The following is a 15,029-nucleotide window of genomic DNA, read 5'->3' on the forward strand; positions in this document are numbered from 1 at the left end:
TATTATAACGACACAACAAAGTCATTGTCTAGCGAACTCGTCCCTCTAATCGTCGGTCTGCTATCTTTGTTGTCTAGCGAACTCGTCCGTCTAATCGTCAGTCTGCCATCATTGTTATCTAGCGAACTCGTCCCGCTAATCGTCAGTCTGCCATCTTTGTTGTCTAGCGAACTCGTCCCTCTAGTCGTCAATCTGCCAGCATTGTTTTCTAGCAAACTCGTCCCGCTTTAATCGTCAGTCTGCCATCTTTGTTGTCTAGCGAACTCGTCCCGCTAATCGTCAGTCTGCCATCTTTGCTGTCTAGCGAACTCGTCCCGCTAATCGTCAGTCTGCCAGCATTGTTGTCTAGCGAACTCGTCTCTCTAATCGCCAGTCTGCCATCTTTGTTATCTAGCGAACACGTGCCGCTAATCGTCAGTCTGCCATCTTTGTTATCTAGCGAACTCGTCCCGCTAATCGTCAGTCTGCCATCTTTGCTGTCTAGCGAACTCGTCCCTCTAATCGCCAGTCTACCATCTTTGTTGTCTAGCGACCTCGTCCCTCTAAACGTCAGTCTGCCATCTTTGTTGTCTAGCGAACTTGGCCCTCTAATCGTCAGTCTGCCATCTTTGTTGTAAAGCGAACTCGTCCCTCTAAACGTGAGTCTGCCATCTTTGTTATCTAGCGAACTCGTCCCTCTAATCGCCAGTCTGCCATCTTTGTTGTCTAGCGAACTCATCTCTCTTATCGTCAGTCTGCCATCTTTGTTATCTAGCGAACCCGCCCCGCTAATCGTCAGTCTACCATCTTTGTTGTCTAGCGAACTCGTCCCGCAAATCGTCAGTCTGCCATCATTGTTATCTAGCGAACTCGTCCCGCTAATCTTCAGTCTGCCAGCATTGTTGTCTAGCGAACCCGTCCAACTAATCGTCAGTCTGCCATCTTTGTTGTCTAGCGAACTCATCGCTCTCATCGTCAGTCTGACATCTTTGTTGTCTAGCGAACTCGTCCCACTAATCGTCAGTCTGCCATCTTTGTTGTCTAGCGAACTCGTCCCGCTAATCTTCAGTCTGCCAGCATTGTTGTCTAGCGAACCCGTCCCGCAAATCGTCAGTCTACCATCTTTGTTATCTAGCAAACTCGTCCCTCTAATCGTCAGTCTGCCATCTTTGTTATCTAGCGAACTCGTCCCGCGAATCGTCAGTCTGCCATCTTTGTTATCTAGCGAACTCGTCCCGCGAATCGTCAGTCTGCCTTCCTCGCTGGTTAAACCAATTACATCTTCGTTGTTGCTAGGAATAATGCCAATATGGATCACCTCGCTAATGATTCACTAATTAAAAGTCGACTCGGGTGCGAACAACTAAAATTCCTTGTTTTCTTCCAAAATCTATTTTCTGTCGTTCCGGGACGAATTGAAAATACGTTTCATTCAGTAAATATGAGACTTCCGATCAATTATCTTTCCCTTTTCTCACCCTTGCAGCAAAAATAAATATCATCTTCATTTCGAAATCAGGAAAAGGCACGAAGTCTAAGTTAACGATATCAGTAAGAGAGGGAGTGAACCTAACAGTCGTTGAGTGAAGTTACGGTTCAATGACCAGGCTAGCTCTAATATTAAATCATGTGTTCAATTCAATTCCAAAACGTCTGATTTCTTCCCCTGCCTAATTGGAGTCAGACAAGGGGAAAATTTATCTCCCTTTCTTTTTTCTGTATTTCTTAATGACATTGAAAGTTATTTTGCCTCTTTAGGTAGTCATCCACTTGAAACTTTACGGGATAAGCTTTTTAATGAACTACATATTTTTGTTGAAATTTTTGTGCTTTTATATGCTGATGATACTGTGTTATTCTCAGAAAGTCCAGAAGGTTTGCAAAGTGCGTTAAATGTATTTCAGATTTATTGTGAAACTTGGAAGCTTAAAATTAATATAAATAAAACAAAAGTTATGGTATTTTGTAAGAAAAAAAGCAAACAACATCATGTATTTTTATTGCAAAATGAAACTTTAGAAAATGTAGATAATTTCACTTACTTAGGAATTACGTTTAATTACAATGGCAATTTTGTCAACGCGAGACGTAGACTGATCGATCAGGCACAAAAGTCAATATTTTCTATATATAAAAAAATCAGGAATCTTTCTCTTCCGATAGATATACAACTAAAACTTTTTGATTCTTTAGTAGAGCCGATCCTATTGTATGGGTCAGAGGTATGGGGATTCGAAAATTTGAAAATGACCGAGCAGTTTCACCTTAAGTTTTGCAAAAGGATTCTGAAAGTGAGGTCTACTACCCCAAATTTTATGATTTATGGTGAGCTAGGTCGTGTGCCGTTAGAAATAAATGTTAAATTAAGATTGGTATGTTTTTGGAATAGACTGTTAAGCAATGATAATAAATTAAGTAGCATTCTATTACAATTAGCCCTACAATTGCAAAATGACGCTAGTTTTTCCTTTAAATGGATTAAATGTTTACAAAATATTTTTAACGAAACTGGATTTTCTTTTATATTTGATAATAAAATACAGATGCCTGATAATTTCTACAAAGATGTTTTGAAACAACGTTTGACTGATCAGTTTATACAAAGATGGTTTTCCGACTGTGCTAACTCATCTCGTGGACAATTCTACTCTGTTTTCAAAACAGAATTTTGTATAGAAAAATATTTACTAAATCTGCCAGAACATGCCAGAATACAAATAACAAAACTGCGCACTTCGAATGTTAAATTCCCAATAGAAACGGGTAGATGGTATAATATCTCTAGAGAGAATCGTTTATGTAATTTATGCGCGGAAAGTATTGGCGACGAATTTCATTACTTGTTTGTATGCAACAATACTGCTTTATCTTCCCTAAGAAACAAATATATACCTCGCTATTATTATACAAACCCAAATATCGATAAGTTAAAGGGTTTTTTATCAATATGCAACCAACAAGTTCTGATAGGTTTATCTATTTTCGTAACCAAAATGTCTCCTCTTTTGTAATTAATTCTTGTGCAAATGTTCATCTATTCTGGTTTAAATATTAAGCTGTTTATATGTATACATTTATAAACATAGTGTATATTTATAAGAATGAGTTATATATAGGTGCGTGTGCGAGCGCGTGTCTAAATTGTATAATTACACGCTCATGTATGAGAATATTATGTTTTTGAACGTATGCATTGTGTGTGTGTGTGTGTGTGTGGCTGGTGTTATTATATACACACATGTACATGTAACTGTTATTACCAAAGTTAACTGTCCATTCTGTCAAATGTATTTGTATGCCTCCTCATGTTACACATATCTTATGTGTCTGAGTGTTGAATAAAATCTGAAATCTAAAATCTGAAATCTAACTGACCTATACCGCCAGTCGTCAGAAAGAAACTCAGTTCTATTCACGTAAATTGATGACGTCATCATTATACCTGACATTTACAGCTGATGGAAATTGTTGTAATGTCAGAAGGTACGGACATATAATACCATACAGTGCTAGTTTGTTTGTCAATTTATTTTGTTCCATAAATCTATATGAGACTGTACTGATAAGCCTGATCGAGAAAAAGGTCGGATGACTCTTCAAGCAGAATGCTAATTGTTCTGAGAAATTTCAATCTTTGGAAGCGCTGTTATTTGCAATTCTTTTCGTACAGTTAAATATCATCGCCACAGATATGCTCATATGAGGAATGGTGTGTAGGGAGACGCAAACAGTCAGGGTTATATGAGGACGGGTGTGTAGGAAGACGCAAACAGTCAGGGTTATATGAGGACGGGTGTGTAGGGAGACGTCAACAGTCAGGGTTATATGAGGACGGGTGTGTAGGGAGACGTCAACAGTCAGGGTTATATGAGGACGAGTGTGTAGGGGGGGGGGGGGGGGGGGGGGGGGGGGGTGTCACCAACAGTCAGGTTTACATTTGTATATGAGGGATGACATGTTTTAACGAAAATTTACTTGAGCGTCATATGCCTCTTGAGGGATGATTGTGGGAAAACTGTACGATCGAAATAAATATCTCATTTAAACAACATCTTTTCTTGAGGCTATTAGTGATCACACTTGTCGGACGAGATACTTGCTGGTTCTCTTGTCAATCATCACAGATCTCGGGATCACGAAATCGTTTTTCCGACGTTGAATTTAGTGACATGAGAACGCAAACCTTAGTTATTTCTCAAAATCGATAAAACAAAGAGACCCTTAAACAGGGATAACAAGACCAGGTGTTCCTGAATGTCAAACGCCTCCTTCTTCATCGACAACACCCGACATTTTAAATTAAGTGGTGATATTCAGTCCGGTATATATACGTACATATTACTTTTTTAACGGCATTGAAAACTAACCGGTCTGTATCCGAAATATCACAAGTTGTCGATTTAACGGGGTAACATCTGGTGTCCGACAAGGAGTTGATGTGTTGTCGCGATTATACGGGGTAATAATCACATTGTGGACCGTCCTGTCAAAACAATTGATGTTATCATTCTGATGAAACTTAAGATTAATCTGTTTTCCTACTTATTAGTTCCGGATCTATTTCCTATTTCGATATTTACCTGTATCATTATATCATCTTGTCACCTTTATCGCCCTAACAGTAATGTCTGTATAGGACACATTCTCTGGATATCGACATGTAGGTTTTATTGTAAAGGGGGTAGGGAGGGAGGTGTGTGTGTGTGTGTGTGTGTGTGTGTGTGTGGGGGGGGGGGGGGGGGGGGGGGGGGGTGTTATGTTTCAAAAGACAGTAATCTGACCCTAACATGACATTAAAAGTTGGTAAAAGATAGTGATTCCATACATGTGAGATCATTGCCTTGCTGGTTTCAAGCTGACACCGCACTGACTGTAGTCGGTGAGACGAAACCTACATGTAGCAATGGGTGGAGTCATGTAGGTGGTAAACCAGTAACCAATTAAAGCCGACAGAACGATGACTATAGTCGGTGAGCCGAAACTGAGCAATGGACAGAGTCATTAGGCATTAAATATGTAACTAACCGATTTCTTATCAGTTCCACACAAGTACATCAACACTAAATAAAAACATCGAAACGTCCATTAATACACCATGAAAATATCGAAGCGTCCATTAATATTAAATTAAAACATCGAAGCGTCTATCAATATCCAGTTAAAACATTGAAGCACAAAATAAAACACAATTAAAACATTGAAGCGTCCATTAATATCCTATAAAATATTGAAGCGCCCAATAATATACAATCAGATTATCGAAGCCTCCATTAATATCCAATTAAATCACCGAATCGTCCATTAATATCCAATTAAAACATCGAATCATCCATTAATATCTAATTAAAATTTTACGTCGAAGCGACCATAAATATATAGCGTTCATTAATAACTACTTTTAACGTCGGAGCGTCCATTATTATCCAATTAAATCACCGAAGCGTCCATTATTATCCAATTAAATCACCGAAGCGTCCATTTATATCCGATTAAATGAGGAAGCGTCCATTTATATCCGATTAAATCATCGAAGCGTCCATTTATATCCGATTAACTCATCCAAGCGTCCACAGATATCCAGTTAAAACACCGACACGTTAATTAATATCCAATTAAAACATCGTTGTTTTAATTCATGCCAAACTTATATTTTATCAGTCACTATCGGATACTATCATGTACTACAGTCGGCAGGAATCCGGTAAAAACTTTTCGATAGTCAGTTAATACATATACTTTGTACAGTATGCATGTTTGATCTGAAATAACGTGATTAACGGTTTAACGAATCAGTTAAAACACGTGACCTTTTCTACTGACCCATTAAAACGAACATAGAGAGGCAGCGACATGTTCATGCATCACCACGAGGTATTACAGTTAGTACGTCATCGGAAGCTTAAAAACCGGAAACAAACAAAAATTCTACCTGAAGCTAGATAATATCACTGTTCTATTGTCTTTTACAATGCTGTCATGTGTGATACATCACCACGAGGACGTTCGGCAGATGTCACATTGTTCACGTTAACAATAACAAAGCCGATTAGGTCATGTGACCAATAACACTGCGATTACGAAGATTTCATTCCAATGTCACGTGACGTGTAATATAACAATGACGCTATAAATAGGTTAATATAACGAGCTTGTAAATAGGTCAGGACGCCCGTACTCTGATCTAATTGCACCTTGGAAGAAGTAAACAGGAAAACAGGATTATCACACAAGCAATCGTATAGATAATAATCGTGTTGCTTGTAGCTATTCATAAAACTTGATAAGAATGTCATCTTATGAAATATCTCTTAATATAGAAATAACTTGTACATTTCTAGTCGAAATTGTTGATATGTTTACGATTATTTCTTAGCATCGTTTCTGATGTCCTTTGCACTGAAACACCAAAACAACAACAACGACGACGACAACAACAACAACAACAACAACAACAACAACAACGACGACGACGACGACGACGACGACAACAACAACGACGACGACGACGACAACAATGACGACGAAGTAAAAATACACAATGTAGTTAGAAGTATTTTCTTATAGAACAACTCACATCACATTTCGTGATCGGGAACCGGGAGGAAAGGCGGTTAAAACATGGCGAGGGGATACAAAGTAAGGTCTCGGAATTATAATTCCTGTCTGAGGAGATACGATCGAGGTACAGGTCTCGGATCTGTCTGAGGTGATACGATCGGGGTACAGGTCTCGGAATTATAATTCCTGTCTGAGGAGATAAAGTCGAGGTACAGGTCTCGGAATTATAATTCCTGTCTGAGGAGATACTATCGAGGTACAGGTCTCGGAATTATAATTCCTGTCTGAGGAGATACGATCGAGGTACAGGTCTCGGATCTGTCTGAGGTGATACGATCGGGGTACAGGTCTCGGAATTATAATTCCTGTCTGAGGAGATAAAGTCGAGGTACAGGTCTCGGAATTATAATTCCTGTCTGAGGAGATACGATCGAGGTACAGGTCTCGGAATTATAATCCTGTCTGAGGTGATAAGATCGAAGTACAGGTCTCGGAATTATAATTCCTGTCTGAGGTGATACCATCGGGGTACAGGTCTCGGAATTACAATTCCTGTCTGAGGTGATAAGATCGAGGTACAGGTCTCGGAATTATAATTCCTGTCTGAGGTGATACCATCGGGGTACAGGTCTCGGAATTATAATTCCTGTCTGAGGAGATACGACCGAGGTACACTACAGCTTACGTGGACTTTGCGGTTTCCACGCGTCCGTCACGGACGTGGGCAGCGCGGACCCCACTCGCCCACCGGATATGGCATTCCGCGACGTTCCGTCATATATCGTGGACATCAGCTGACTGATACGGTATCCACTCGGCATCACGGTATGTGACGATCCGCGATTAGTGGTGGGCATAGTTCAACTCGAGACACCGTGTTCCACGACGATCCACGATACGTGGTGGACATGCATTTCATTTTAAAGCCCGTGGTCCATGTCGATCGGCGATATACAGTGGGTACAAGTTGTTTGCTGTTCATTTCTGATCTACACGAGTTATATCCCTTCGTCTTTCGGTAGCGGTAGTGGTATCGGTATCGTTTATCAGAATTATGCATGGTTCCATGTTGGCGGTGTAGATAAGCCTTTATGATTCGGATGAAATTGAAGAACATTTCAAGTTTTATTTAAAGCTTTAGACCCTTGGTCCATCAATAGCGTTATTATGGCCATATTATAAACATTAAAAAACAATCGCAATATATTAAGCACCGTTAATATTTAATGTAACTTAACATAAGCTGTTTCATCCATCCAGCATTCTCCATTGACGTATTCACGTTTTTAAAAAATATTCATTTATTTTAGAAATATTGCATTCATTACACGACATTGAATTGGGAAAATTGAAAATACCACTGCGACATAAGAACAGCTTTACCAAATCTCATCAAAATATCTAAACTTCGGCATTTGAATCCTTATTCCATTATCTTTTAAACATCGGTGTTATCATGTTATCAGACTCCGACCATATTAAAATATGCGGAATATCGAATGTTGTGACAACTAGTTGTATATCTATTATAAAGTGTACACACAAAAGAGCTGTAAATAACTGCCTATCTGGGTATCTTGTATACATGTAATATCGTTAATGTGGTATCTAAACGGAAAACACAAAAATGAATTAAACATTACATTATTGCATCAAAAGCAGAATGGATTCAGAATGTAATTAAAACATTACTACGGCCCTTTCTGCAATATAATTTACATGTACAATGTTTATATACATTCCCTAAATGTACCGATTTATGATAACCATTTAATGTCTTTATATTTATCATGTATATTGAGTGCTTTGCATTCAGGTCCAATTATGGTTTCTGTTTCTATCACCACTGGAATTTCAATGATTTGTATTCAATCATATTTTAAGTCATAAATTACTCATTGAATGCAACACTTTTTATGCGGTGTTTTGCATAAACATGGCAGCTATAACCGCTGATTTTCTCGGCAGCTCGTCACACGCAGATGATTCTATTTTAGCTGTCTGTCAATCAAACGGGGTATCTGACGGCATCCGTGAGTTTCATTGGTTAGTGAGAATGATTGACAAGACACTAAAGCTTGTTACACTCCAGTGATCTCTGACTCTGTCAATCAAACACTGTAGAAAGGCGTCCGTTAATTCCATTGGTTGGTGAGAATGATCGACAAGTCAGCGTACGTGCACACGTTTTGTCGTCAGCTGTAATAGCAGACGTAAAACCGGTTAAATAAATATTGAGAAACATTATCAAAAACTGTATCGATACATACCGTCAAAACTGATTATCTACCGGTTCTAATAGCCTATATAGGGATATATTCCGCACAGTGACCTCACGTGTGAGGTTTGCCCAGAGACCGTATTTGAGTCATTGCATTAATAGTCTATTAAACGTTTATTCTAGAGATGCTAATATTTTAGGCAACGATGTTGCACGATTTGTGATATTCTGTTCCGACTCATCCACTCATCGGTTTTGGGTCACATTTGATTTGTTGGAGAGCTCGAGCTAAATTATTGGAGATAGGAAAGTCTCAATGCACCCTCGATATCAGAGACGGGAATCGGTTGATCTGTGGAATAAACAATAAAAAAAGTCCTGTCCTAGGACTGGTCATGATAATGTTATATGAATATCTACACGTAGAAACACGAACTGAGATACATCCGAGTCCGTTTTATAACCGACGAGTGGCCAACACCACAAAGGCCAGAGACCAGCAAGCCGCGGTCACAGAGGCGTGTTAAGATAATAGCCCGGTAAAAACCACATCTTAATTAACAGGTGTATCTCTAAACTCTAACATGTTGAATTTACCTGTAGGGCAGTTTGTTTTGATAATGATTATATAAAAGGACTCCCAATGTCAAGAAGTGGATCCTTAACTGTAGGTAAATTCAATTCATTTATTCCTTTGGCGTTTCAGCCAATCTGATTTTACAACATATACAAAGACATATACATTAGCAATACAAGATCGTGATATCACAGGTTCAACGGGATCAGACCGCTATTTAGGAAATATATATAAACAAATGTAAACACGTGCCTGCAATTAATGCGAATAAGACAACGATAATGCAAATGTAACATTTGGTATAATGTTCTATTATAACGGGCCGTATACAACATGTCACAATTATATAATGTTCTGTTTTAACGGACCGTATATAACATGTAACCTCCCACTAAATGTGTATCATAACGGGCCGTAAATCATATGTAACATTTGAGCAATATTCTATTATAACGGGCCGTATAAAACATGTATCATCTCACTAAATGTCTATTGAAACGGGCCATATATAACATGTAACATTAATATAACGCTCTTTTATAACGGGCCGTATACAACATGTCACAATTATATAATGTTCTGTTTTAACGGACCGTATATAACATGTAACTTCCCACTAAATATGTATTATAACGGGCCGTAAATCATATGTAACATTTGAGCAATATTCTATTATAACGGGCCGTATACAACATGTAACATCTCACTAAATGTCTATTAAAACGGACAATATATAACATGGAACATTTATATAACGCTCTATTATAACGGGCCGTATACAACATGTCACAATTATATAATGTTCTGTTTTAATGGACCGTATATAACATGTAACTTCCCACTAAATATGTATTATAACGGGCCGTAAATCATATGTAACATTTGAGCAATATTCTATTATAACGGGCCGTATACAACATGTAACATCTCACTAAATGTCTATTAAAACGGACCATATATAACATGTAACATTTATATAACGTTCTATTTAGTGTTATAACGGCACGTATATAACATGTCACAATTATATAATGTTCTGTGTTAACGGGCTGTATATAAGATGTAACTTCTTACTCATTTTCTTTTATAATGGACCGCATATGGCATTTGAATAATGTTCTATTTTAACGGGCGATATATAACATGTAACTTCTTACTAATTTTCTATTATACGGGCCGTATACAACATGTCACAATTATATTATGTTCTGTTTTAACGGGCCGTATATAACATACATATTCTTACTTATTTTCTTTCATAATGGGCCGTATATGACATATGGCATTTGAATAATGTTCTATTTTAACGGGCGATATATAACATGTAACTTCTTACTAATTTTCTATTATAACGGGCCATATACAACATGTCACAATTATATTATGTTCTGTTTTAACAGCCTGTATATAACATGTAAAATTTGAGCAATATTCTATTATATCGGGCAGTATACAGCATGTAACATTTGAATAATGTTCTATCATAACGGGCCGTATACAACATGTAACATCTCACTAATTTTCTATTAAAACGGGCCCTATATAACATGTCACAATTATATAATGTTCTATTTTAACGGGCCGTTTATAACATGTAACTTCTTACTACGAACCTCACCTTACGACCACCTCAAAATTACGACCACCCCGCTATTACGGGCACTTTTTTTCAGTCCTGATTGTTTTCTCTATATATCTTTGTATTGGTCGCTTCACTATTACGACCACTTTGCTATTCCGTATTACGACCACCTTGGGCAGTCCCAACGAATACTAATTAACGCTTATTACCCCCACAATTACGACCAGTTGGTTGTGTCTAAAAAATTACCTGGTGTGTAGCGAACCGTGAACAGCTTACGGTAATGCGTGTCAAACTGGCCATTGACGTGTGTATACGTAATTATCGATCTTTTGTTTACTGACCAGTGTATCGACAGGTGAGTAGAATGGCTATTAATCTCTTTGAAATCTTCGCACTGACCGGAAGGTAAAATAAACATCCAGTCTTTCATTGTTCGTAACAAGCCAACATGTGCCGGGTTTAGGTATGTAGTCCTTTGTTTACCGTTACGGGTGATCGCCCTTCCTTGGTGGCGCTGTGACGGATTAAATACACAAGTGATCAGATTATCTATCTTGCCTTGAAAATTGTTATAACCGTACAGTTGCTTATTAATTATGGTATTCAAATAATTGATTTGTGGCTGTTGGTCGTTTTAAGACCGGATTACATACAAGCGAGTAAAATAAACATAGTAACGTATGATTTTTTTTCTGGTCAAGCGCAAGTTTTTTCAGCGATCTCGATGTTTTTGTATCAATGCCGAATAGGGTCTGTAGATAGGTGTTATTATAATTTGAAAAAAACATGTTTGGTTTCAAATATTTCGCTAGAATTATGCTATTCTTTCTAACTTCATATCTTTTTTCGCTCATGATGGCCACATCATGTAAACGTAACGAGTTATCACTAAAAAAGAAAATTGAACTGATTCAATGTAGCAATGGTCGTAGCCAACGACAACTTGCTGAACAGTTTCGGGTCGGCAAAACACAGGTCAGAGCATCTTGAAATGAAAGACAGAAATTTTAGAAGGTTATGAAGAAAATAAAGGAAATGATAGACAATTGTCTTTGTTTTTATTTAAAGTTAAGACTATGGCATGTATTTAGCCAAATCTATACAACTTGCACCTGAGTTCAGTCAATTAAGAGGACCCCCCCAGGTGTTCTTAATAGTGAGGTTTCACTGTAATTTCCTTTTATTACGGGCCGTATACAACATGTAACATCTCACTGAATGTCTATTATAACGGGCCATATATAACATGTAAAATTTATATAATGTTCTATTTTTCTGCTTGAACGGACCGTTTATAACATGCTAATTTGCTTTTGTAACTGGCCGTATACACCATGATACATCTCACTGATTTTCTATTGTAACGAGTCGCATATAACATTTAACTTCTTACTAATTTCCTACTATACTGGTGTAATGGGCCGTATACAACATGTAACATTTGAATAATGTTCTATTTCAACGGGCCTATCTAACATGTAACTTACTACTTTTCTTTTATTACGGGCCGTATACAACATACATAACGTGTAACGACTTACATCACCCTGTCCATAGCCTTTATTACGAGGACACGGGTTTCGTTGCATACCAATAACGATTTCGATTACAACACTTCTAATAATATAAGTTTAAAATGGAATTCGTACATGAAATAAATGCTTAAAGTAAAGTTTCAACATCGTGGGTATGTGAATGTTCAAACTTAGGCTAATTATTTTATTTGTGATACGAATGTTTATTGTTTTAACTCAACGGAATTTAAATGTAAATAATGTGTTTAATTTAAAAATGAATCCCTACAGTAAAAAGAAATTTTTAACAAAACTCAAGCTAAATATACGTACAACCTGTAAAAGCATATATTCGGAACATTTTTGACGTGCACGGAAACCATACGTGTCAACTCACCAGCAGTTATAGGCGAGTTCCGATTAGAACACCCGACAGAACAGATACCTGTGGTGCTGTGACAGGCGTGACGACCGTGTCGACCGTAATTTCACACCTGATTATTGTGAAATGGTATACTAACCCACTCACAGTCGAGTACACTTTTATGTCTATATGATTTGTAATCAGTTAAGTTAAATAATATCAAGAAAAATATCAGTGATAGTTCGCCATGTTGATAAGGGTTATCGGATAGTAGTAAATGGTCTGATGTGATTTTGTTTCGCATTTTCAATCATTTAAAACAGTAAAATATCTACGTTGTTGTACTTTAGCTGTCTTCTGCAAATTTGGTTTATAAAAATGGTATGCAAAATTTTTAATAAGGAATGAAAAATGAGATGAATTCAAAGGTCGTGTAAAATAGAGGTAAAGATCATGTAATGTCGGAGAATACAGATAAGATACAGGTAATTTTGGAGAACTTTGGAGAACACAGGTAAAATCCAGGTAAGGTATAGGTGAAGACTATAATGACCGTCACAACATACCTGCCCGTAACTTATTTGTAAGAAGTGGGAGAAAGGAGCCCCCCCCCCCGCGGTAATCCAGACGATTTTTCTTACCTTGTGGGTCAGTCACCCGTGTCGACAGATTCACAGCTCTAGCTCGTTTGTCACACCAAGTCGTCATAGCAACCGCTGCGAGGCCTTAGCCCCAGGCATTTACCCGTTCAACTCAGTTTTTGTAACGGTATTTTGCTTTCCTATACAGCGAATTAATTAATGATTATAGACTGGTCTTGCTTTTGTTTCAAACTTAAAGCAGATGATAACTATGATATCAACAAATTTTATTCCGTAGTTAGTACGTGAGAACCCATAAACTAACATACACAATGTACGTAACCCAAATATGATTATTATTGATCAGATCATAAGTAATATACGGAAAGAATATCTGTAATATAGTTCACACTTAATGAAATTTAGATATATATATTTTTTAAATAGAAGGTGCTTCACACAGACATGGGCTCGTAAAGATGACGCATTAAAAGAATGAATTTATCATATAACACAGTATCAACTGATATAAGCACATCGTTTACTTTGCGTTTTAACTTCTGTAACATAAAATACATTAATACAATGGTGTACACGCAAATTACATAAAAGATATTTACTAGTGTTAATCTGAGATTATTAGATTATTTACAATTAAAATTATTATGTTATATACGGCCCGTTACTAAAGGAAATTAGTGAGATGTTACATGTTGTATACGGCCCGTTATAATAGAGCATTATTGAAATATTACATGTTATATACGGCCCGTTACTAAAGAAAATTAATGAGATGTTACATGTTGTATACGGCCCGTTATAATAGAGCATTATTGAAATATTACATGTTATATACGGCCCGTTACATGTTGTATACGGCCCGTTATAATAGAGCATTATTCAAATATTACATTACCAGTGAAACGGAAGGGACGTAACTCTTATATATCGGGAGGACATCCTGCCTTCGGCCGTGATTAGAAGACGCGGTAAAGTAAGCATAACTTCAAAACATAAGCTAGCCACGCTATCTAGCGTTCCACGACGGATCGCGCTGTTCCGTGGACATACACGGCATCCGGAGGGCCACGATATCCAGTGTTCCTCGACGGGCCGCGCTGTTGCGTGGACACCCACGGTATCTGCCGATCCATCACGAATCGCGGAATCACGTGGACACTTTGCCCACGCATGTCCACTAGTGGACATTGCGTGGGCAGTCCACCGTGGGCGCGTGGAAACCGCAAAGTCCACGTAAGCTGTAGTGTACAGGTCTCGGAATTATAATTCCTGTCTGAGGTGATACGATCGAGGTACAGGTCTCGGAATTATAATTCCTGTCTGAGGAGATACTATCGAGGTACAGGTCTCGGAATTATAATTCCTGTCTGAGGAGATACGACCGAGGTACAGGTCTCGGAATTATAATTCCTGTCTGAGGTGATACGATCGAGGTACAGGTCTCGGAATTATAATTCCTGTCTGAGGAGAGATAAGGTATACATTTCATAATTATTATAACCGTGTTTGAGGAAAAACGAGGGACAGATCTCGGAATTATAACCGTGTCTGAGGAGAAACGAGGAACAGATCTCGGAATTATAACTGTGTCTGAGGAGAAACGAGGTACAGATCTCGGAATTATAATTG

The 15,029-nt window shown here is 37.9% G+C and overlaps 1 protein-coding gene across 1 annotated transcript; it reads right to left on the bottom strand.

Moving 5' to 3' along the window:
• Nucleotides 1-208: 208 nt before the first annotated feature.
• On the bottom strand, nt 209-14,572 carry LOC117317528. Its single transcript, XM_033872343.1, has 2 exons — nt 14,451-14,572; nt 209-1,241 (listed from the first exon to the last, which is right to left on the bottom strand). The coding sequence occupies exons 1-2, from the start codon at nt 14,570-14,572 to the stop codon at nt 209-211; spliced, it is 1,155 nt and encodes a 384-aa protein (XP_033728234.1).
• Between the last annotated feature and the right edge of the window lie 457 nt (nt 14,573-15,029).

This window comes from Pecten maximus, chromosome 19, assembly GCF_902652985.1.
Source record: "Pecten maximus chromosome 19, xPecMax1.1, whole genome shotgun sequence".
Classification (NCBI taxonomy): domain Eukaryota; kingdom Metazoa; phylum Mollusca; class Bivalvia; order Pectinida; family Pectinidae; genus Pecten; species Pecten maximus.